We start from the raw sequence: 19,233 nt of genomic DNA on the forward strand, positions 1-19,233 counted from the left end.
CTACTACTACTACTACTACTACTACTACTACTACTACTACTACTACTACTACTACTACTACTACTACTACTACTACTACTACTACTACTACTACTGTGGTAGTGTGGATGAAGGACTTGAACTGCCCTGGCTGGCCCTCATGGATCCAATCCCACAGGAATCCACAGTTAGTTAGTTAGCTGGGTTGTTTGTGTGTGTGTGTGTGTGTGTGTGTGTGTGTGTGTGTGTGTGTGTGTGTGTGTGTGTGTGTGTGTGTGTGTGTCTTTTACCAGTGGAAAGGCGGGTATCTTCCCACTTTCCTTCACATTTGCCCCTTGGAACACTCAACCCAGCGAACCAAACTTTGCCCTTTCCCAACCCGTGTCCTCCTCTCCCCTTCAGTTTCTCCCGTATTCAGGGCGGGGACCTTTCTCTTCTTTCCCACCATTCTCATTGCTCTTTCCAATTAACTTCCCCCCTGTCTATTTGTCTACGTAGCTGGTTGGGGAACTCCGGCTTTCGTCAGTGCGAAATAGTAGTAAAAAAATTGATAACATTGACACGCTGTAATACCCTTGTAATCCACTCTGGCCATGAGCACAAAACCCCCGATCTTCCATGATCTTCTACTTTCCTTCTCATTAAATTGTGTTACAAACAAGTAGTAGATCAGCCGGTCCTCATTGGTCACTCCCTTTAGTAGCTAAAAATAAACATTACCAACTCCAGCCAGACAAAACTGGAAGTGAACGAAGGGGACTAGAAAGGGGATGAGGAAAAAAAATATTTTACGACTGTTTCTTGGACCGATGACACAAAAAGGCCACAGAATGCTTTTGGTACATTAAATCGACAATTTCCTAGTAGATAAAAAAAAATACTTCTACAATATATGCAATCATCCAGGTTTCTTTATCAATTGTTGAGATCAGGTCAAAGTTAATATGTTGGCGCATTACCTTTATGGTCATGGTACATATCGACCCTGGTCTAAACCGATGGTTTTTGCTTCTGCTCCGGCAGAATAACACTACTAAAAAGTACACATCTCAGATCCCAGATAGACCCGGGGGGGATCCGATAAATAATAGAATTTAATATAGATTACTTGGGTTGGTTTGTGTTTGTCACTAGTGTGACAGTAGTGGATTTCTATCGGAGGGGCAGGCTAGTGTACAACACAGAGGCATGATTTTCGGGGGAGACTGAAGGATTTTGGCACAGAAATAATCAGTCCAGTGAGGGTAGAAAGTGAGTTGAGTAATTACAATGATGCTCATGGTTCATTTTCAGGGATGGCGCGAAGACCACTACCACCACTGGGCCTACTTTTGGTACTAATAATCTGAGATCGATCTATCAATTTATCTCAAGCAGGATGTTAATTTAATTTAAGATAGAAGAATAAATGAACAAATAAATTAATGGGAACGAAAAAGAAAAGAAAAGGAATGAAATGAGATTGTCGAAGTTATGATAGAAAAAGAGAGAAGCAAAACAATAAACAGAAAAGAAAATGGATCTGAATCGGCCATCCCACAAGTCGGAATTCCATTCAGGTTGCAGAAACGGGCAATGAACCAGACAAGTTGTGCAGTCTGTACTACATCGTACTAAGGGCATTATTGTCAATTATTACTACATCTGACACTGGAGCTCACTAGTGCTGTTGCAGGTCCCAGACTTTATCCATGGACTTGTTTGTTTCCAAGGTCCAACTGACCGTAAAATCACTACTTACTATCTACTGACTAGTTTTATTAGCTGCTAGCGTACCTCTCTAGTGGTTGTCTAGAGCTGTCCCATTCGATCTGGTTTAATTACTTTGACCAGTATTGTTCCAATCTTGCTCTCGCCCTCGCTCGCTCTTCTGTGATTAGTATTCCTGCTGCTCTCTCTTTCTCTCCCTCTCCCCCCTTCTCTTGCTTTTCTTTTTAAATTTATTATTTTTTGTTTCCTTTTTTCTTTTTCCCTTTCCCTTTTACTCTATTTACATTTACTCTTCTTCTTTTTTTTTCTTTTCCCTTTATTTTTTTTCCCCCCTTGGTTTAAACTTTCATGCAAACCTTCCATTAGGATCGCTGCCCGCTAGAACTATCTCTTTTGCGCGCGCGCTTCTCAACAAACAGGCACCAACTGTGACAGTCTTGCCTGCTTTCCTCCTTCAATCCATTGGATCCCTTGCTTAGCCGTTAACCACTCTGCATTTGTCGCTCAACTCTAGTGGGTTGACAACCATCTCAACCGAACATTCGAGGGAAAAGCCGCGGGAAATTTCCTGGTGAGAGAAAACAAAAAAACGGGCAAGGTGCATCGCACTAGCGGCCTCTTTTTCTTCTCTGCTTGGTGGAAGTAGTCCTTGGCTGCGTTTGACATTCTATTCTTCTGATTATTTGCTGCAAGTGTAAGTCCCTCTCTTTATCTTTTGCTACTTGCTCTCGTCAATACCCCAAACTCTACATCTGCCACGCATTCTGGTCCTTCTCCACGAAGCCTTGGCCTCTTTCTCCCTCTGCCAACTAGCCCATTGTATCCTCTTCTTATCATCCAGTCATAAACTTCTTCCCTTTTTTGTCCTCTCTCCTTCGACTCCCTCTCGCATCTCCCTTTCTCACCCTGCCTTACACACTTTGTACTCCTTCGTTCCTCTCTCTCTCTCCCTCTCCCCTCTACATCTTATTCAGCCATTCCTCAGATCTCATTTCCTGCTGCTTTTTCTTCCGCTCCATCCCCCCCTCCTCCGAGTCATATCATCTGCACTCTCCAACAAAGTTTCCATGTGCATGCCAGAACTCAAAAGTGGTAGATTGGCTCAACTAATTCTCTGACTGGATTTCTCTTCTTCAGTCATCTCTACCATGACAGTTGCAGCACCTCCTGTAGCACCCGTGCACGAGAATGGCATGAACGGAGGTGCCCCCGGACATCATGTCAACACTATGAGCCTCCCCCGTTTCCACCCAATCGCAATGAATCCGCCGCAACCAATCCCTCCAGAACATATGATGCCTGCCCATCATCAATTTCGTCCTTTTCACCCCCCTCCACTGCAGGAACAGGGTCCGCCTGCACCTGGTCCGCCGGGTCAACCATTTCAGATAGATCATATTGAGGCTCGCCTCAGGCAACTGGAACATGAAGAGGCGGCTCGCATGGCGGCCCGTAGTCATCTTCTCGCCATCCGGAAGCGAGAGGACGAGGAGTTTCGTAGGATGACTGAAAATGCGGAAGCAGAAGAAGAGGTATGGTTATTAGGTTGTGATATAAAATTTCCCCACCGTTTCAAATCTGACATGAACTCTTTTGCCTACAAATCAGGAACTGCGTAGGCAACGGAAACGAATTAAGCGGGAGTCAATGGGACTGGGATTTAATGCAAGCCTGGACTCTCCGCCGCTTCGACCAACGCCGCCTCGCCGATTATCGGAAACCAATGCAGCGACCACCCTTGCATTCTTCAAGCAACAGAGCCCTCCGGAGCCTCGTCCAATTCCCCCGCCAGCACAAGCGGCACCGCCCCATCCTCCCCCGCAACACATTCACCATGATCCTACCGGTGCCACGTCAATCAGACGGAAACAAAAATATACCATAAAGAACGTTGAAGCTTGGGGGGAGCGTCATGGACGTCCGGCCGCGCATGACCCTTCTGGACGGGCGCTCTGGAAGCGGCCGTCGGATGGCAGCTTGGTGTATCTCACATGCCCTGTTACGGGCTGCGGCAAGGCCGACTTCGTGACCTTGCATGGCTTCATGTGCCATTTGACCAAAAAGCACAAGGATCGTAGCCTGGGCAGTCAATCCCGGGCGCTTGAAGTGTGCGGTATAGTGTTTGATCCTAACGCTCCGCTGCCACCCGTGGCTACCGTGAACCGGGCATCTACTGAAGAAAGTCGCCTGGAATCGGGTCCTGCGGATGGCGAGGGATATCAGCAGGAGATGGAATATTCTTCTGCATCAGATGAGGAGGAGAGTCGGGAGGTCCCTGTGAAAACGGAGGTCTCAGATAGGACACTGCCTGCGCCGCCGGCGACCATGCCTCCGGCGCCGGAGCAAATACCAGTGCCGAGAATGAACGGCTCAACTAAGCAATCCATCTCGTCCATTATCGATCGCGACCCGGAGGATGAACCCCGGGGGCGACTAAGCTCAATCCCGCCTCGGCCGGCTGAGGCACCAATCCAGGCGTCCCCGGATCAAAAGCCCTCGATCAAGGACGAGGCCGAGTTCCCTCGGCCACATGAGACCGAGAAAGAGAATACTGACCCTAAAGACACAACCGAGGCAAAGTAATATATACAAATACATCATAATTACTGGTTATTTTCATTGCGTTGGCCTGTGACCAGGCAAAAACTTGCATTTTTATCACCTTGCATAGTCCGAGCATGCTTTTCTGTTTCTGTTCATATGCAGCAGCTCTTGCGTCAATACCCTCTTTTCTATTTGTGGGAGGCCTTGCGTGCACGTTCATTAATAATGTAATGTCTTACTCTTGTCGCAATGATTGACCCTCTTTCCATGTATGCTTGGATTGATGGGGATTCTGCTCTTCTACACATGCCCATCCATCCCTATGCCTCCAATCACTAGTACATTCTATACCCTTTATAATCCCCAGTCAAAGATGATCTCTTGAAAACCCGGGTGCACAGTTATTGTGTCTGTTTATTTTCTTGCTCTTGTTTCCCACAAGAATGTCCATATACTGCTTTGGGATGTTTATACATGCATAGCTGTTTAGCTTCTGGCCGGAAAGATGCAGTTGAGAGACGACACCAGTCTCTCATTTGAGAATTCCACAGTTCAGGCCATGTCCATAATCAATCAAAAGACATATATCATTCAGTCCATCTCCAGTCTAGATCTACCTCAAAACCAAAACATGCACCAAATACCCACTCCCAGACATCAACTTCTCCCCCAACATCTCATCACTCACCCTCCACACGCGAAACACCCTCAACGTCTCCCGTAACCACGCCTCAAACACCTCCGGTGACCGCTGCTGCTGCGCAATCACACACACCGTCGGCGTCCTCCCCCCCCTTCCTGTCCCACTAGAACCCCCCTCATCAATACTCCTACTACTACTACTACCGCCACCACTACCAGGGGGAGTATACACCGGCCTCAAGCGACACAAATCCGCACACGTGCGCACAAACGGCGCTACCAACGCATCGTTGTAGATACAGTCGCATGACACCACCACGTCGAAACCTTTATCCTCCTCTCCACTATCATCCACAGTAGTGCACAACCCCAACCCCTCCTTCAGTGACCCCGCAACATCTAATTCCCAATCTAGGGATGTGAAGATCACATTCCCAGTTCCAGTCGCTTGTCCCTGGTGGGATTTCCGAGCTGCCGCAGAAGATGAAGATGCTGACGCCCTGCTGGACTTCTTCCCCGACCTGGAAGATTTACTACTACCTCCACCGGTAGAGGTAGAAGTAATGGTGCTGGCATTCTCATCCAGATTCTGTCGAAACAATCTCTGCACGTATTCCTGGTCTGTGGCGATGTAGTGAGATATCTTTGGTGAGAGGGATAGGGCTAGGAGGGCGGAAATGCCGCTGCCTAGTTCGACGATGGTGGAGGTCGGTGTTAGGATGTTGTGTGTCCAGAGGGGGTTGTTGCTATCCTTGGTGGTGGTGGTGGTGGTGGTGTTGTTGTTGTTGTTGTTGTTGTTGTTGTTGTTGTTGGAGAGCCATTCTGCGATGAGGGGGGTGATTTTCCAGAGGACTGTTGTATATTATATTATATTAGATTGGGCAATTGGTTGGTTTTTCAGGGCATTATTGTGATGATAATGACAACGACGACAACGACGACGACGACGACGACGATGATGATGATGAGGTAGGGTTATGGTAAAGGCTCACCTGCACCAGTTGTACCGCCTGCTCTGGAAGATGATAGCAGAGTCGGAGATTGGTGGATGGTATAGTCTTGGTCGTGGATGGTCAGGTCGATGGTTGTGGCGCGGGAGTCGACGAACCCTAGGTTGGCGGAGGGGATGTCTTGGGAGAAGAGGAGGAAGGATTCTATTTGGTTGAAAATGGGTTTGGTTTCAATGGTTATTATGTGTGGTGTACAGGGTTTATAGTGGCTTATATAGGTATACACGCTTATGGGTGGTGATGATGGATGATATTGCAATCGAGCATGGGAACATACCCTCTTCTGCGTCTTCGACTTCTTCGCCGATGGTGGCGAGGAAGTTTGTGAGTAGGTCCATGGTTTCTTGGAATAGGATATGTCTGTCTGTCTGTCTAGTGTCTACTAGGTATACAGAGGGTATGTGTTTCAACTCCCACTTAGGGTAGGCCTGTTTGCTTCTGATATTGGCTGTTCTGGTCAGTCAGTAGTACTTAGTCATGAAGTCTGTCAATCGGAGTTTCATCTGCAGTGGCGGGCGTAGTACAACGAAGATTAACCAGGGTATGAGAAGGGGAGAATTGGAGTTTTGACTGCAACAAAGGCTTGCAATGGATGAAGAAATTGCCATGATACTGAACTTGCGCTGGTTCTGACCAACGGGAAGTTTTCCAGCATTATAACGGCTGGCATTCTGATTGGTTGGCGGGAAGGGGGTCTCACAGTCACACCGCAGAGATCCTTAAAACGTTCTTCATGTATACTGCGACTGCATAAGGGGGTTGATGCATAAGTGGATGAAGGAGGTCGTGGGAGTGTGTGTCTGCAGTAGAACTTGACAAAGTTAATTGCCAATAGTCTTTGGACTGAATGTCTGGTGCCTGAATACGTCCTAGATAGCTATCGACGGTGGGAATCCCAACAAAAGCGGAACTGGGCTTACCTGCGACCGAGACTTTCCAATCTCTTTTCTTGAATCATGAACGGCGAATCCCTTGGACTCTAGAGGCTTCTTATGCCGTCATCTGGGCGGGAATCTCTGGAAATGTGGATTCAATTAGTTCATATATCTCTCCTTGGCTATAGGTACGTAGTGATCTAGTCTGCTTACTGTACTGCTGTCATGTCGGGGCAGCTTGACAAGCTCCATAGTTTGTGTTTGTGTCTGTATCTGTCCCCATGATCCTCTGCTCTCCCCGTGTGTGTCAGAACCTTGAAGCTGTCGGCTGTGCTGGACCGCGGCTAGTACTTTCTGATGCTGCATTCAGAGTCCCGACCGATCTAGACGATGCATGAGCCTAGTAGTAAAGGAGGTACTACTGGTACAGTAGTCGTGGCCTCAAGGGGAGAGCGTTGTCACGATCGCAACCATGGTAGCGCATTGCGAGAGCGGAGAAATCAGTCGACTAGCCAGTAAAACCAGACCATATAATAGAACCAGGAACACGATGTGCAGGGGAAGAAGAAGGATCGCAAAAAGGGACTTTGACCCATCCGTCATTGTAGCCGGAGGTGGCGGACGAGCCAGAAAGCAACTTAACTTGGGGGACCGCCTTGACCTCCCGTCCAGCCACAACAAATACTCTCTCTCTCGCTCTGACTTCATTTCCGATCTGCAGCTTCATCATCATCTCCTCTTCTGGTGCTGTTGCTACTTCTCCTCCTCCACTACCTCCTCCTCTTCTCCAGCTTCCATTCCTAATTTCCCCCTCCTCTTCTCTCCCCTCTTTACCCCCATCTCATCCGGGTCACTTACCATCTACCGCCCGTATTTTCTCCCCGCAATCTCGCCCGCCTTGGAAGGCTTCTTGTATTTCTTGCCAAAGGCTCCACCTGCAATCTCATCCCCCGGTTTGCAGTCCGTCAGTGCGGTTCTGCACTCCCGTGAGTCTTTTGAGTTCTGCGCTCCGTCCCTCTTCCTCCGGTTCCCGTCTCTCTGTGCTGTTGCTTTTTCCATTGCCGTATTCGTTCAGATCGAACCTAAATTCTCCAACATCGACTGACCACCACACCCCATTCTTTGTTGGACAGACCAAGTTCCCTACAGATCCTGTCTTCCCGTTCCCTCCGTCTAGAACCCTTCTCCCACCAAGATGCCGATGTCCAAGAAGGAGCTCCAGGAGCTTCGCATCCAACCGCGCATGTACAAGAAGCCTCCGTTCTCCATAGAGGCTCCTGGATACGAGCCGGTTGAGGGCGAGACCATTCCTCGTCGACTGCCCGCCGCCAAGGATGGCCTCATCCTTCGCCCGGCTGAGGATGTCGGAACCACCTACGATGTCTTCCGCCGCTCCGCGCGTGTTTACGGCAATGCGAAGGCGGTCGGAACTCGTCACTTGGTCAAGACCCATGTCGAGAACAAGAAGGTCAAGAAGATTGTTGATGGGGTCGAGAAGGAGGTCGACAAGCAGTGGACCTACTTTGAGATGAGCGGCTACAGCTACAAGAGCTTTGTCGAATACGAGAAGCTGGCCCTGGAGCTCGGCTGTGGATTGCGAAAGCTCGGTTTGGAGAAGCCCGACAAGATCCACCTTTACGGCGCAACTAGGTGAGTCTGCAGTTGAGCTTTACCGAAATACATGAGGATGCTGACGGTGCGTCTTTTTCTTTTTCCGCAGTGCACATTGGCTGGCCATGTCACACGGTTTGTGCCCAAACATCTACCTTGACTCATTGGTCGGCAACTAATTCCAATACTTGTGAACAGGTTCCGCATCTCAGTCCCTGACCATTGTCACCGCATATGATACCCTGGGTGAGGAGGGATTGAAGCACTCTTTGGTCCAGACATCCAGTGCCGCCATCTTCTGCGATCCCGTTCTCATTCCCTCCGTGGCCAACGTTCTGAAGGATGTCAAGTCCATCAAGCATGTCATCTACAACACCGACCAGGAGTCCAAGAAGGAACACCTGGACCGTCTCAAGTCCGAGTATGACTACCTGAACGTCATGAGTCTCGAGGAGCTGCGGAAGCTGGGTGAAGAGAACCCCGTTGATCCCGTCCCCCCGGCTCCTGAAGACCTTTGCTGTATCATGTACACCTCCGGTTCTACCGGCCCCCCGAAGGGTGTCTCTCTGACGCATGCGAACGTTATTGCCGCAAGTAAGTTGCTACTCGGAATGCCCTTGGCCAGTCGCCGCTAACTCCAACTTCCTACCTAGCTGCCGGTATCCACGAGATTGTCGGCCCTTACATCGGTCCCTCGGATGCTCTCCTCACCTACCTTCCCCAAGCGCACATCCTGGAATTCATGTTCGAGAACCTCTGTCTTTTCTGGGGTGGTACCATGGGTTACGGCAACCCTCGCACCTTGTCTGACGCTTCCATGCGCAACTGCAAGGGTGATATCCGCGAATTCAAGCCCACCATCCTGGTCGGTGTTCCGGCTGTGTGGGAGTCCGTGAAGAAGGGTGTGCTCAACAACCTGAACAAGAACAACTTCCTCATCAAGAGCATCTTCTGGGGTGCCATGTCTGCCAAGAACTTCCTCATGACTGCTGGATTCCCCGGCGCTGACACGGGAGCCTGGTTCCTGGACTCTGTGGCCTTCCGCAAGCTCAAGGAAGCTACTGGCGGTCGGCTACGGATTATGATGAACGGTGGTGGTCCGGTCTCCAAGGACACGCAAAAGTTCCTGTCCATGGCCGTTGCCCCCATGATCAGCGGCTACGGTCTGACCGAAACCTCCGCCATGGGTGCCCTGAACGACCCGATGGCCTGGAACCCTGACGCGCTCGGTGAAATCCCCGCCTCTATCGAGGTTAAGCTTGTTGACTTCCCGGATGCTGGCTACTTCACGAAGAACACTCCCCCTCAGGGAGAAATCTACATTCGCGGAGGCAGTGTCAGCAGCAACTACTGGCAGAACGAGGAGGAGACCAAGGAGGCCTACACCGATGATGGATGGTTCAAGACCGGTGACATTGGCGAGTTCGACAACCTTGGCCATCTCAAGATCATCGACCGCAAGAAGAACCTCGTCAAGACTCTCAACGGTGAATACATTGCTCTGGAGAAGCTCGAGTCTATCTATCGCTCTTCCCCCGTCGTCGGCAACATCTGCGTCTACGCCGCCCAAGATCAGGACAAGCCCGTTGCTATCATTGTCCCTGTCGAAGCCACCCTGAAGAAGTTGGCCAACGACAACGGTATTGAGGGCGACTCTCTGGAGTCTCTCGTCCACAACGAGAAGCTGAAGTCTATTGTCCTCAAGCAGCTCCAGACCGCCGGTAAGGCCGGTGGTCTGAAGGGTATTGAGATCATCAACGGTGTTGTCCTCTCCGACGAGGAGTGGACCCCTCAGAATGTAAGTAATACATACCTTCGCTTCCATTGAACAGTATACTAATTAATCACAGGGCTTCATGACCGCCGCTCAAAAGCTCCAGCGCAAGAAGATCCTCAACCGCTTCCAGGACGACATTGACCGTGCCTACGGCAAGAAATAAAACACCACCGATTATAACTAAAGTTCGCGCACAGCGAACCCTCATCTCATCTCGATCAGCCGCATATCTTATGCCTGCTTAATTAGTATATCCTCTATATCCCTCAGCAACTGTTCTGTTCTGCTCGCATTATGTTTTGATCCTGCTAATTTCGTTTTCTCTTCGACTTCTGTTGTTCTATGATATACATGTATCATGTTCTCTCCTTTCTTCGTCTGTGTATGTCTCCGCTTAGCTAACTCTCGATGTGATACTCACTCATCCCGGTGTGTCTATGCCATATAAAATTCATCGATTTTCATTCATGTCTACCTCGTTCGTAAGTCATCAGTAGCAGCTGTACAGAACAGACAGAAATTGCCCCAAATCGAGATATGATTACAGTACTCAACAAGTAGATAGATAGTTAGATGGATATGCCCTAGCTTCATCCCCTATTGACTGTACGTACACTATCCTTTATCTCTCTCTCTACCCCTTTTCTTATCTTCAAGGACACCCGTCTCTAGCCTATTATTTATCCAGTGCGCTTAGTGTCTGTACTAGCTTCGCCAAAAGAAACATCAACTACTTGGTTGCTATCGAAAGTAAAATGTAAATAAGACAGATATCTATTGTATACTCAAGTTCAGTAATAGGATGACTCGTACCATACATGTTCTTTCTCCTATGTGGAATATTCCACATTCCACATTCCACATTTGATAGGGTAGTATGAAGTCCCTATGATAGGTGATAGTACTCATAGCAATTTACGATTCACGTAAGACAGTAGTATAGGTAGATAGATAGGTAGATATCACAGAGCGAGTAATATCAAGTACTAAGTACTAGTAAACTACGTAGCATTAGTAGATAGCTGCTGCAACGCATGAGTCAATTAATTTACTATTGAATCGATATTACTGAGTTATCGTTGTATATAATATGATTCATGACCTACTACTTCAGTAAGTAACTCGACTAGGTAGTATTTATTTGCTGAGGAAACTGCTATGTAGAATTGATCTAGAGGATCTACTCAAGTTTCAAGTATGCTATACGTCTCATTGCCGAAATCTTATTTTCTATCTTGAGTGACATACATGCAGTGCATGCTTTTTATGATGGGTAATATGTCAGATCAATCCTTCTACTCTTCTTTTCTGATGTGTCTGAAAGAGAGGGAAGAAGATACAGGTCATTTCGTTAATTCGATGGTTCCTGGCGCTATATTGACTGGGACGTAATAGGAAGGCGGAATTGGACGCCAATTGACTAAACCGTATTGAGACTAGTTGGTATTCCAAGTTACTGCCGAAGAGAGCTCGATTCACACAACCTTTCCGGACTGCAAAAGAACAATTGAGTGGAACTACCTTACTTACCTGGTGCCTAATTACATTCTTAACATCCGTTACTCGTATACTTACCCTTTTTTTTACTTAGAAGGATGTCTTTCTGGAGGTGGGTGGTCTATTAGAATGCTGACGAGGAAATGGCTTTACGCTGACTGGGAGATACGCACCACACAGCTCATATCGGTCCCTCTCGCCCAAAACGAGAGCTCTATTCGGAACCGGCGTGACGGCCTGGGCGTCGATTGGGCTTTGGGCTTCGCCGCAAGTGGAAAATGCTATGGGTATGGCGCCTACCAAAGAGGAACAGGAGGAGTTGGATCGGAAACTGGCTGTCCGGATATCGAGAGTCGAGAAAGATGCAAAGTAGGTGATGCAGATGGAGGCGGGTACTCTCGGCTACGGTAGTGAGGCTGGGGGTCTGGGTTGAGACGTCAGCAGCCCAACATTTGGTTATCGCAGATGCAGGCCGCCTTGACCGGTTACTTCGAAACACCAATGGGCGTCATTCACATGTTCTTGCGAGTTGAAGCTGGGGACGGGAATAAGCCAGAATAATAATAGGCAGAAGCAGATAGGCGGCATTTGAGTCAGAAGGAGAGTTAGGCGAGTTGCAGCAGGACGCAGGAAATGGGGGAGGGGGAGCAGATGCTCATTTCTTGTCGTGTGTCTAGCCTTGTCAGAAGTTTGTTGGCGGGACACAACATCCGGAGGCCGTTTCGTGGAACAGGATTTTCATGCATGCAATGTCGGGAGAAGTCTTGAGACGACTAGCTGACGGGCCCATGAAGAACCCAGAGAGTTGCGCTGGCAGTTAGCCGATGCTTGTAGGGGGGGTCGAAGCAAGCAATTGAGCGAGTAAAGGGCGAAAGGAAATGAGACAATCTCCACGCAGCTCAGCGCAGGGTGATGTGACAGGGTATGATCTACGGAAAGAAAGAAGGTTTGTCTGGGACAGAATCTTCACCAGCTCGTAAAGGGGGTTGGCCATGAAAGACCAATGTTGACACGAAAAACAGCCTTGTCAGCACTCGACAGGGGGCTCGCATGGCTGGTAGACTTTCTCTTTCCAGGGATTACAATCGACACTGGGACCATGGTCTCAGGTTCTGAGCAGAATCCAACGGAGTGAGATCAGCGACCCAGGATCATTTGACGTACAGACGAACATGGGGTCCCTATTTGACTCAGATACTGCTCGGCTATTGCATGCAAGACTCCGAAGGCTCCAATCTGCGACATCAACTGCTCCAGGAAGATGGGTGGGGCGGGTTGCATCCCATCGACTCGCCCGTGGGAAGAGTAGGGGGCGCGCATGGAAGTGGCAGCGACTGGAGCCCTGGCCGTTGAAAAGGGCAAGTCGACAAGTTCATACATTGCGTTGGGCGCTGACGTTGGTGCGGTGAAACTGACGCAGATTGGATGCAACGGTTGCACAACGATCCGGAGAGTTGTCCAAAGGGACATTGCGGCGTTCTCGTTGGCCGCCCTCTACCAGACCGTACTTCTGTCGGTCAAAATTACCAGGCCTTCTGTGGCTTGCAAGGCTTGGGCCCCATCAGTTTTGCCCGGGTCATTCACACCCCCTCCCTTGTACGACGTGCATGGTGGGCCATTCTAGGGAAGCCAATATTACCTCAGCAATGCTTGGAGTATTTGGTAGCCATCGGGGACCCCGCCTGCGGGCATTACAGAGGTTGGAAACCACTGGAAAAGGTGAAGCGTGTCCGGTTGGTGTGAGATGGTTTATCATTGCTTTGATTCTGCATAGTCTATTGGGACGGACAATAATTCCACGCTGCCGAAATCTGTTGGGGGGTGGGGACTGCTGCTTATGGCGCCTGGATGGTTGACGGAAGGAGACATGTTGTGTAGTATGAATTAATTGATTCTCGCGTTTCTTTTTCCCGATGAGATGGATGCAGATGCATCACTAGAGAGAGTGAGAGAGATAAGGACCGGCAGATCAGAATTTATCGGGTCCGAAAGAACGCCGATGGTGTAGTCCTTGCAGGCTGATATTCAGACCAAAGGGAAACCAATTGTCGGGTCAGGATGACTCCGGAACGTCCGAGAGGCCGAAGGGTTTGGAAGGAGTGGCTCAACCAGACAGACGCGCCCGTCAGCGCTTGGAGCGAGTGGTCATCCCGCATGGCGATGGAGTTGTACCCGAAGGCTTGGAGGCTGGATATCCTGGATAGCACCCAGTAGGATAGTTACACTTGCCGCCGTGATGGGAAGCATCGATGGGAGGCGCTAAAAGGGGAGAGAGCATGCACGCTCACTAACGAGATTAAATCAGCGGCCTAATGTATGCCCGGTCGATCATGGAACGCATTGGTGGGATGATCGTCGCGTTAGTTGCATCTTCCTTTTGACGTCGCTCGAGTGCCGTCACCTGCAGCCATGGAAGGACCAGGGACTTCTGACGTGGGGGGCGACAATATAGGCCTAAAAGAAAAGGCGGGAAGCAACAGAAATACATGGATGAGATGACATGAGACGTGATGTTGAGGTGGACACCGGTTGATGAGGTTCGCAGGAAGAGCCATGCTCAGGGGACAATTACTTACTCTACCCGGGGCACCTTGGCGTGCTGTATGTATAGATAGTAGTGGGTGAACTGGCTACCAAGCTAGCAAGTCAGGAGTGAGCTCACCTAATAGATCGATAGGTAGATAGTTAGTTTGTGACTAGGCAGTAGTCAAGAGCAGGAGCTAAGTATTTAGTCTGCTGTCTAGTGAGGAGTAGTGAGAAAGACAGACAGACAGAGAAGCAGCCAGGATGGTGCCGGTGAGGCGGGAAAAGGATCCCATTTCCCTTCCGGCACATCGACAACAAAGGAAAAGCCGCGGGAAAAAGGAGAAGGAGTGATTGGCCCTATCTTCTTTCCCTTTTCTCTCTCCATTGCTTCTAGCATGGGGGTCTGTTATTGCAGTCTATTATTCTTTGGTTCTTCATTCATTCCTGCTGAGTCTGGCAGCGTAAGTGGGCGGGAGGAAGTAAAAGGAGTGGGAGTACTATGTGAGTTCTGGAGTAGTAAGTATGTATGGAGCAACCAGCAACCAGCAAGTGGAAGTAGAAGTAAGTAAGTGTGTGTTGGTTGATTTGGTTTCGGGCAAGCGCGTCTGTACGGTAAGTTGGTAGTATCAGTAGTTACCGAGAGTAACTCCACCCCCAGGAATTCTTTCCCCGTAAACTAAAAAACTAAAAAAACTAAACTAGACTAAAACAAACCGTAAACTATACGATCGATCCCCCATCCATCGATCTTCCGTCACAGCAATCATCCACCCACTAACTACTAACTACTAGTAATTTACTTACTACTACAAAATAGTAGTGTATGTACCTATTAGGCATGTCTGCCACCAAATCACTTACTGGGAATTATCCCCCCTCCTCAATGGCTGTCGGTCACCGACCGCCAAACTCGGCCACAACAAATGAAAGGATGGGGCTTCGGTCCCTTCGTCGATCTTCCCTCGTCATCTGGCCTGAGATCCGGGCGGCTCGGGGTCGTTAATGGCTTGTTCTCTCTGTCTCTCACTCTCCCTCTCACACACCTCCCCTAACCACCACCACCACCAATCCCCTCCTCACGCAGCTTCCCCCCCCTCCCTGATCCTCTCCCTGACCTCCATTCAAATAGGTAAATACATATCCTTAACTTACCGCGGAATTTGCCACGGCTGTGAGCTAGAAGCATGATGATGATCATCCACTAATCTTGGTACTATCGATCATCTATCAATTACGGCATACTGCATAACTAAAAGTCTCGGATCTCAATCCGTTGTCCCTTACCCGGCTCCCCTCCCTCTCTCTCACACTCTCTTCCCCCCTCTCCATTGATTCATTGACAATTCATGTTATCTGTACGTTCAATTCCTATGCAGGAATAATATGAGAGATCCGCTTCGTTGGGTTTCTTCGTACCCTTCCATATTGCTTTTTCCATGCATGGGGTTCTGGTTCTGGTTTCAAGACACCCCCCTCTCCGCGTGCAGCGAACAGGGTTAGTCAGTTGAGATTGGATTGACTTGATAGCGGCATACCTGGCTGGGCCAAGTAGGGCAGCATGTCGAAGAAAATTCTACCCCGGCAGTAACCAATTATTACCCTCTCCCGGCGAACTACAATCCTTCTCGCTGGCAGGCTGGGTCTTGCATGCGAATTATTATTACTATCTTGGTTCGCTTTTTTCTCGAATGGTCATGAAATGCTCCACTTTGAGAGAGACGCTCGGTTTTAGCCTTCCTGTTGGTTCGTAATTCTAAAACGAAGTTTCGTTGGTAGTTTGTTTTAGCATCAGAATATTTGTAAGTCCAAAATCATAGTAAATATTTATGTTTTCTTTTTGGCCTTTCTGGAAAAGGAAAATTCCAGTCTCGCCTACATGTAGAAACTCAGATGTTTGGGCCCCGTCTGTTGTAAACGGGGAATGGAAGTAATGCATCCTCCCTTTGGTCCTTCCGGAGGCAGCATCAATCGGGGGTTGCGATGGGGGGAAGGGGAGAAGGAAATTGACAGGCTGGAAACAAGAAAGAAGAAAATAAGTGGGGCGAAGGAAAAGCAAAGGGAATGAAACAAGCCCCGGTGCACAAGGATCCTAAAAGGGGTTGTCACCGTGGTAATGCAATTTCAACTTTCTTTCAACATGGGAGAGAGGGCAGGTCAGCTCAGCTTCGCAGTCTATAGGCATACATGAGTCATCGGATGTCCGTCGAATGCAACCAACGCGTTTCGGCAAACGTAGGGTCAGGCGCTTGGGACAGAAGAACTTCATCTGGGGGAAGACTTTTCTGCTTCATGAACGGGTTACATGAGAAACTGGAAGGAAAGCTTTCCAAAAGCATCTGGATCACAAAGAGAGAGGATAGTAGGAAAGCAAGTAAGAAAAGATATAAGAAACAAAATAAGTAGGGAAATAAAAGATAAGACAAAAAGATAATAGAAACTAGAGAATGTAAACATAAATGATAAAAGGAAAAGACAACGACGGACACACACAACACAAGAGATGTGCATGAAAGGTTCGCATTGGCTGAGATGGAAAGGAAATTACCAGAGACCTGCTAAGCGCACAGACTTTGGGAGTTGGTAAATCGACCATAAGAGCTCCCATCAGCGGTGCGAGTTGAATAGACGGGGTTAAAGCCATTGCTACTAGAGTGCTGGTACAGGTGAGAAGCTAGCCGAGGGGGTTGTTTCAGGTGATGCGGAGGTTCATGCTGATCATTATTCGTCACCATAGAGACCATCGACTCAAATGGCTGGGGAAATGCATGGCCGGTCTCTTCGCTGGTTTTGGATACGGATTCGTACTCGAATGAGGGATGTGGATGGCGGTAATGGCTTGCCGGCTTTCGGTTGTTCATAACGCTATAGTTAGAGTCCTGATAGGTATCCATGCTGGACGAGCTTTTCATCGAGTCCATCGGATCCATGGTGTTATCATTCATGAGTCCAATATCAAACGCCGATGACGAGGATGACGATATGTGTGGACTCTCGCTTAGCGGTGTCTGGTCTGGCGCGGTCATTTGATGGTAATCTGTTCGACCGTAATGTGGCCCACCGCGCTGAGAAGAGTCGTACGGCATGAGGGCCAAGTGAGACCGTGCACCTGCTCCTAATCCTGGGGGTAGGACAGCCCCTCCACTTCCATCGCCGGAGCCACCGATCCCTCCATCGGGGCCCATGCTGGTCGAACTATCGCGGCGGCCGTCTTTGTAATGGCCCGGGGAGCGACCCCGGACTACCATTGGATGCGAAAGTCGCCTGGCAATTCTGACCCATTGGGTATCGGTACCTGGAACCGAACTGGCGACCTCAGCATAGAGCTCAACGACTAGATTATAGTACTGCTGCTGGGCTCGCCGTTTTCCATTGTTCGCCGTCGCCTTCTGGAACTGAATTCGCTCAAACGTGTGCTGGGTTGGCGGCTGTGAAGGCTGGCCCGCTCCTGGGTAACCAGCGAAATCCAGCGATAACCCAGCCGACTGTGACGCCAACGAAAACCCATGCTGACTGTTGTTTGGTGATGCTCCATGGCCCAGAACCAAGGGCGTAGGTTGAGAGGGTTGCAATATGACCTTTCCCGGTTTTCTTTCCGATTGCTTGTCCCGTTTTGGGGTGTGTTGAACCAATTCCCGAACTTCCCCAACTTGTTGGTTCACTACGGCGGAAATTGACATGGCAAATCTTGTAATGCGTTCTGGCCCATGCTCCGACAATTTCACGTATAGTGGAGCGTTTGACCACGGCTGCAACGTGAACGAACACGAGACTGAGAAATAATTGCGTCTATAGCACGTCCACTTGTCATCGACCTGGAAGAAACCCTTATGTATCTTGGCTTGTATCTCAGGAGTGATGGTTTGAGCTCCGGAGACGACCGGTTGAATCACCATAGTTTCGCCGAACGGAGGAGCATCGGCAACTGGCTGGGGCAAACGTTGCTGGACGGCGTCCATCAACATAGTCCCCGACCCAATATACACGCTCGGGGGTCGATCCATAGTGCCCTCGATAACACCTCGAGGGGTTGTTCCAAAGGGCGTGATCCTATTGATTTCCCCAAGACCTGTCAAAGGTCCTTGGAAAGGTCCTCGATGGAGTGCGTATGCTCCCGGATACCCATCATTTCGCCCCATAATGGAGGTACTTCCAGAGACGGTTGTCCCCTGCGATTGCAGACTAGGTGACATGTTGGCGGGCGGCTGACTGTACAGGTCCCAAAGTTTTCTTATCAATCGGTGCATGTCAACAAAGAACCAAAGATTGAGACACACTTACAGTGGGGGCACCCGATGGGATCTGTAATCCGACATTCTATCGTATGACATTCCTGAGAAATGTGTATACAGTGAGTTCGATGAAGGAGAGAATGTTTCTGTGAAGCACCGCACCATATTGATGGAGGGCGCATGTTAGCCGATGGCAGGGAACCGAGAGATAAAGGGAAACGAACCAGAGCATGTGTCAGTAGGGCTCATGAGAATGGAGGTAGGAGACGGCGGAAAGCTAGAAGATCAGACTCAGGTCAGTAAATTATTTCATCTGCTGGGTTATTGCCGAAGACAATCGTCGAGGATGACAGCAGAAGAAAATCAAGATATAGAACGCTTGGATCCCAACGCATCACGACCATACAGCATGTATAAATGAACCAGCGACGAGCTGTGCGGCCATCATTTGCGAGAGGATATGCTAAAGATTCGGTAATGCGACCAGGGAGCAGCAGGTAGACGCATGCAAGCAGCAGTTTGGTATAGACCATTAAGAACGGCACTTTGACATAAAATAAATAAGGAAGTAAGAATAAAATAAAATTCGAAAAGAAAGAAGGGAGCAATGACGAAAATGGATGATGAGAAATTGGTGCTCAACACGGAAAAGGGAAATAAGGAAAAAAAGGGAAACAACATCGAAAAAGGAAAATAGAAAATAAAAATGAAAATAAAGCCACTCAACGCCCCCAGGGCTAATGTGAGTAGATTTGGAATATTCAGGAATTATCAAGATTGCCATCAACATCATTATTATCAACAGCACACGACAAAATCATCTTGATAATAAT

The 19,233-nt window shown here is 48.9% G+C and overlaps 6 protein-coding genes across 6 annotated transcripts; 4 read left to right on the forward strand and 2 right to left on the reverse strand.

Moving 5' to 3' along the window:
• Positions 1 to 2,837: 2,837 nt before the first annotated feature.
• BO85DRAFT_443282 (uncharacterized protein) lies at positions 2,838 to 4,272 on the forward strand (the record flags this gene model as incomplete). The annotated part of the gene is made up of 2 exons (XM_025658872.1): positions 2,838 to 3,221; positions 3,298 to 4,272. The coding sequence occupies 2 exons, from the start codon at positions 2,838 to 2,840 to the stop codon at positions 4,270 to 4,272; spliced, it is 1,359 nt and encodes a 452-aa protein (XP_025510153.1).
• A 287-nt stretch (positions 4,273 to 4,559) lies between these two features.
• BO85DRAFT_205386 (S-adenosylmethionine-dependent methyltransferase) lies at positions 4,560 to 6,320 on the reverse strand. The gene is made up of 3 exons (XM_025654571.1): positions 6,163 to 6,320; positions 5,868 to 6,029; positions 4,560 to 5,727 (listed from the first exon to the last, which is right to left on the reverse strand). The coding sequence occupies exons 1-3, from the start codon at positions 6,221 to 6,223 to the stop codon at positions 4,847 to 4,849; spliced, it is 1,104 nt and encodes a 367-aa protein (XP_025510154.1). The 5' UTR covers positions 6,224 to 6,320; the 3' UTR covers positions 4,560 to 4,846.
• Positions 6,321 to 7,955: 1,635 nt separating this feature from the next.
• On the forward strand, positions 7,956 to 10,311 carry faa4 (long-chain fatty acid-CoA ligase FAA1; the record flags this gene model as incomplete). Its single annotated transcript, XM_025656549.1, has 5 exons — positions 7,956 to 8,410; positions 8,481 to 8,506; positions 8,570 to 8,965; positions 9,025 to 10,169; positions 10,222 to 10,311. 5 exons carry the CDS (start codon positions 7,956 to 7,958, stop codon positions 10,309 to 10,311), a joined length of 2,112 nt encoding a protein of 703 aa, XP_025510155.1.
• A 1,432-nt stretch (positions 10,312 to 11,743) lies between these two features.
• On the forward strand, positions 11,744 to 12,018 carry BO85DRAFT_463998 (uncharacterized protein; the record flags this gene model as incomplete). The annotated part of the gene is made up of 2 exons (XM_025661960.1): positions 11,744 to 11,757; positions 11,826 to 12,018. 2 exons carry the CDS (start codon positions 11,744 to 11,746, stop codon positions 12,016 to 12,018), a joined length of 207 nt encoding a protein of 68 aa, XP_025510156.1.
• A 1,135-nt stretch (positions 12,019 to 13,153) lies between these two features.
• On the forward strand, positions 13,154 to 13,602 carry BO85DRAFT_206360 (uncharacterized protein). Its single transcript, XM_025654575.1, has one exon. The coding sequence runs from the start codon at positions 13,253 to 13,255 to the stop codon at positions 13,499 to 13,501; it is 249 nt and encodes an 82-aa protein (XP_025510157.1). The 5' UTR covers positions 13,154 to 13,252; the 3' UTR covers positions 13,502 to 13,602.
• Positions 13,603 to 16,650: 3,048 nt separating this feature from the next.
• BO85DRAFT_205883 (NDT80 / PhoG like DNA-binding family protein) lies at positions 16,651 to 18,790 on the reverse strand. Its single transcript, XM_025654574.1, has 3 exons — positions 18,625 to 18,790; positions 18,450 to 18,546; positions 16,651 to 18,377 (listed from the first exon to the last, which is right to left on the reverse strand). Exons 1-3 carry the CDS (start codon positions 18,647 to 18,649, stop codon positions 16,727 to 16,729), a joined length of 1,773 nt encoding a protein of 590 aa, XP_025510158.1. The 5' UTR covers positions 18,650 to 18,790; the 3' UTR covers positions 16,651 to 16,726.
• Between the last annotated feature and the right edge of the window lie 443 nt (positions 18,791 to 19,233).

The sequence above is a fragment of the Aspergillus piperis genome, assembly GCF_003184755.1.
Source record: "Aspergillus piperis CBS 112811 unplaced genomic scaffold BO85scaffold_33, whole genome shotgun sequence".
Classification (NCBI taxonomy): domain Eukaryota; kingdom Fungi; phylum Ascomycota; class Eurotiomycetes; order Eurotiales; family Aspergillaceae; genus Aspergillus; species Aspergillus piperis.

Excerpts from the sequence above, each read along its gene's own strand:
- BO85DRAFT_205386 (XM_025654571.1), bottom strand. The coding sequence starts at position 6,223 with ATGGACCTACTCACAAACTTCCTCGCCACCATCGGCGAAGAAGTCGAA. Across the intron at positions 6,030-6,162 it reads AGTCGAAGACGCAGAAGAGG|AATCCTTCCTCCTCTTCTCC; the intron begins GTATGTTCCCAT and ends TCAACCAAATAG. Across the intron at positions 5,728-5,867 it reads AGGCGGTACAACTGGTGCAG|TCCTCTGGAAAATCACCCCC; the intron begins GTGAGCCTTTAC and ends AATATACAACAG.
- BO85DRAFT_206360 (XM_025654575.1), top strand. The coding sequence starts at position 13,253 with ATGGTGGGCCATTCTAGGGAAGCCAATATTACCTCAGCAATGCTTGGA.
- BO85DRAFT_205883 (XM_025654574.1), bottom strand. The coding sequence starts at position 18,649 with ATGAGCCCTACTGACACATGCTCTG. Across the intron at positions 18,547-18,624 it reads CCCTACTGACACATGCTCTG|AAACATTCTCTCCTTCATCG; the intron begins GTTCGTTTCCCT and ends GGTGCTTCACAG. Across the intron at positions 18,378-18,449 it reads TCCCATCGGGTGCCCCCACT|TCAGCCGCCCGCCAACATGT; the intron begins GTAAGTGTGTCT and ends GGACCTGTACAG.